The sequence below is a fragment of the Balaenoptera musculus genome, chromosome 4, assembly GCF_009873245.2.
Source record: "Balaenoptera musculus isolate JJ_BM4_2016_0621 chromosome 4, mBalMus1.pri.v3, whole genome shotgun sequence".
Lineage (NCBI taxonomy): Eukaryota > Metazoa > Chordata > Mammalia > Artiodactyla > Balaenopteridae > Balaenoptera > Balaenoptera musculus.
In genome coordinates this window covers 98,679,646-98,683,246 of record NC_045788.1, presented here as the reverse complement: position 1 = coordinate 98,683,246, position 3,601 = coordinate 98,679,646, and the positions used below count along the sequence as shown (strand labels likewise).

Below are 3,601 nucleotides of genomic sequence, written 5' to 3'. Positions count from 1 at the left end.
CTTTGGGCTGATATTTTTGTAGGGAGTGTTGTTAATCTGTAGGGAAGTTTTGTATCTATTTTCAGGTCTTTTTTTTGCCCTTTTGTTTCCCTAGAGCAGCTTCCTTTGAATGTTTTAGTTGCACAATACTTTGTCAATTATATTTAAATAAGTCAGATTTTTCTCAGTTAGAAGGAGGATCTTTTGAAGTGAGGGAAGGGGTAGCTTTCCCAGTTTCTCAGTTCAAGAGCTCCCTCTTCTATTGCTATTATAAATTGCACTTCTGGTACTAAGTCTTACCTAAATTTCAGATCTTAACTTGGTTCACAAAGGCTCCCACCATCAGTTCCAAACTTCTATAGTATCTTCACCACCTCTGGTGAAGAAGCACTTTCACCAAGGAATCTTGTCCTAATTTCCACTTTCTGACTCCCCTCTTATTTATTTATTTATTGTTCATCAAATAACCCTTTATTTAATTATTTTCCTTTGTAGTTCTTAACTAGCTAGGCATTCCACTGCACCACTGTTGATGTCATCTCTGATGTCGTGAGGGTGGCAGCCATCAACATTGCAACCCACGGGCTGGAAAATCCCCAGGATCTCTTTAATGGTTCCAGAGAGTTCTCTAGCTAAAGATCAGTGCCTCATCTGTTGGGCAACGTTGACAATCTCATCAAAAGTGATGTTTCCACCGTGCTTAATGTTTTTCTGTTTCTTTCTTTCTCTTTGCAGTTCTTTGACAGCTTTGATGATCAGGACGGAGGCAGAAGGTACCACCTCAATCTGGGCCTGTGTGTTCTGAATGGTCAGTTTCACTGTAATCCTCAGACTCTTCCAATCACTAGTTGCCTTGGTGATGTCATCACCAACCTCTTTTGGAGACAGACCTAGGGAGCCGATATTGCTCGCCAGGGCAAATGTGGCACCGACTTCCCCATCAGTGCACCTCAGATATACAGCTTTTATCTTGGGGTTGAACTTAGGCGGCAAGGTGGAGGTGGCTGGTGTCATATGAAACCATATTTGGGATGACCCAAGAAAGTTGCACCTTGGCCGCTTCAAGCTGAAAGCTGAAAGCTCCCTTCTGTTTTAAAAGTGCTATTTTCTCAAATCTGCCACCTCTGTGTGACTCCTCGCCCAAACATATTCTAAGCCTTCTATCGCCAACCCTTTCATTGCACCTGCCCTCTTTGATCACAGATGTTCTCACTGGTGATCTGACCTCATCCTTTTGGGAGTGAATATTTACTGTTGATTTCTCACATCTGCCACTTCTAGGACCCTTCTGCACATCCTGTTCTCAGAAACACCTGCAGCACTGTTGTGGCTTCCTGAACTAAAACTTATGACTTCAGATGCCCAAAACCTTTATAATCCGGGATACTTAAAGGAAGATAGTAGAGGAGAAAAAACCCAGTAATAATTGATGTCATAAAGAACACACTAAAATGTTTACTTCCTAAATGTGAGGAATACCCTTTGAGTGCAAAAATCATATCATTTGTCTGCTAAAGAGGGTTCAGGAATAGGGCTATGCTGACAGAAGTTCCTTCGGGAAACATTAGGTACATAAATGCAAAAAGGCAAGCCTTCATAAAGAATCATGAAGACAACCTGGAGTGGAGGAAGGCAGTTGATTTTGTGACTACAGAAAAGAGAGATACTGGGCTTCCCTGGTGGCGCAGTGGTAAAGAATCCGCCTGCCAATTCAGAGGACACGGGTTCGAGCCCTGGTCTGGGAAGATCCCACATGCTGCGGAGCAACTAAGCCAGTGTGCAACAACTACTGAGCCCACGTGCGACAACTACTGAAGCCCACGTGCCTAGGGCCCGTGCTCCACAACAAGAGAAGCCACTGCAATGAGAAGCCCGCGCACCACAACAAAGAGTAGCCCCTGCTCGCCACAACTAGAGAAAGCCCATGGGCAGCAACGAAGACCCAACGCAGCCAAAAAAAAAATAAAAATAAAAATAAATAAATTTATTAAAAAAAAAGAAAAGAGAGATACTGCTTTAGAAAAATATATCAAAATCACTTAGCCTGGATTGCTATCCTGGTCCTTTTTCACCTACAGGAAATTCTTACAAATGGATGATCCAGAAATCTCCAACTCAAACAACAATGATAAATACAAAAGAAGAAGGAGTTGAGGGGGAGAACTGGCATGACATATAGATGTTATTAGAGAAAAAGGAGCAGAAATAAACTACAGTTTATTAACATATGAGGACTAATTTGACATGAACTAGTTGAAAACTGTGAACAAATATTTTAATTTTAGCCATTCTAGTGGGTGTACAGTGCATCCTATTGCAGTTTTCGTTTGCAGTTCCCTGATGACTGTGAAAAACAAATGTTTAAAACAGTTAGAAAATAATACTGGAGAATAACTTTACCTTCTGCCTTGGTCCTCTGTGGGAGCAGAACTGAGCCTGATTAAGAGGAATATTACAAATGCAATTTATTAGAAGGGGAACATACAGACATTAAAGACTCTCCAGGATCCTGCCTGTTAACATTAGAGGTATGACTACTGGGTCACTGCATGGAGGTTTGCTGATGCTCACAGATATTATTACCAGTATTGTTACGTTTACTTTAATCCTGGGAGACACAAGAACAATTACACTTTTGCAAATAATTTATCTGTGCCTCCTTAATTCCTGGCAATATGACGTTACCAGTAGAAAAAAATTTTTCTTAAAAACACTGCAGAGAAACCTTCTTAAACATTAGAAAACAAAATTGCTAGATTTTGTACCTCTTCAGTCATACTAAATTAGCTTAATTAAACAAGTACCTATTGAGCACCTTCTATTTATCATGGACTTAACTTGGATGCTGGGAATACAAAATTGAATGAGCTTTGCCATCAAGATGTGCACTATCTAGTAAAGATGTGCACATATATATAAATAATTAGAATTCAGTGTGGTAAATGCAGCAATAAAAGCCTGTGTGAGGCAGAGAAGAACACAGAGAAAGAGTGACCATTTGTGCCAGGTAGGGGGAATGCAGCATTAAAAAAAAGCATCTGATCTGTGCCTGGATGGATAACTCAAAGTTCAATTGGATGGGGAAGAGGAATAGAGAACTTCAGGCTTAGCCAGTGGTATAGGGTCAGATAATGAAGTGCTTTATAGTATGTTAACATCCCTGGGTTTTGTTCTTCAGAGGATGGGAAAGAAACACGGAGTTTAGACATAGCTATGACTTGATCAGATTTGCAGTTTAGAACAATGACCATAGTAGCACAGTAGCTGATGGTGATGTTTTTATTCTGACATTGCTGTCTGTGTGTATCAATGTGATAAAACGAATAACTAATTATGTTGGTGTTTTTGAGAACTGAGATTTCCTGTGTGAGATAAAAATGTAGGGTCAATAAGTTAAGTAAAAATCCTATAGATATTTAATTGTGAATATCAAAATTAGCTCATGATATATTTATCTTCTCTAAAAAAAATCTTAGCTGTCCATTGAAAAGTCTTAGAAACAAGTGCAATGGGCACCCCTACACCCTCATTTTTTGTCACTAAAAGGAACAAGGGCTCCTTTGAGAAATGGCTGCTTGTAGTTCTGAGTCAGGAAATACATTAAATAATCCTGAAACGTGTT

The 3,601-nt window shown here is 39.8% G+C and overlaps 1 protein-coding gene across 1 annotated transcript; it reads right to left on the bottom strand.

Annotated features, from left to right (window-relative positions):
* Positions 1–618: 618 nt before the first annotated feature.
* LOC118894032 (60S ribosomal protein L12-like) lies at positions 619–993 on the bottom strand. The gene has a single exon (XM_036849697.1). The coding sequence runs from the start codon at positions 991–993 to the stop codon at positions 619–621; it is 375 nt and encodes a 124-aa protein (XP_036705592.1).
* Positions 994–3,601: the final 2,608 nt, after the last annotated feature.

What these genes read in the sequence shown, in the direction of transcription:
- LOC118894032 (XM_036849697.1), bottom strand. Translation starts at nt 993, where the DNA reads ATGACACCAGCCACCTCCACCTTGCCGCCTAAGTTCAACCCCAAGATA.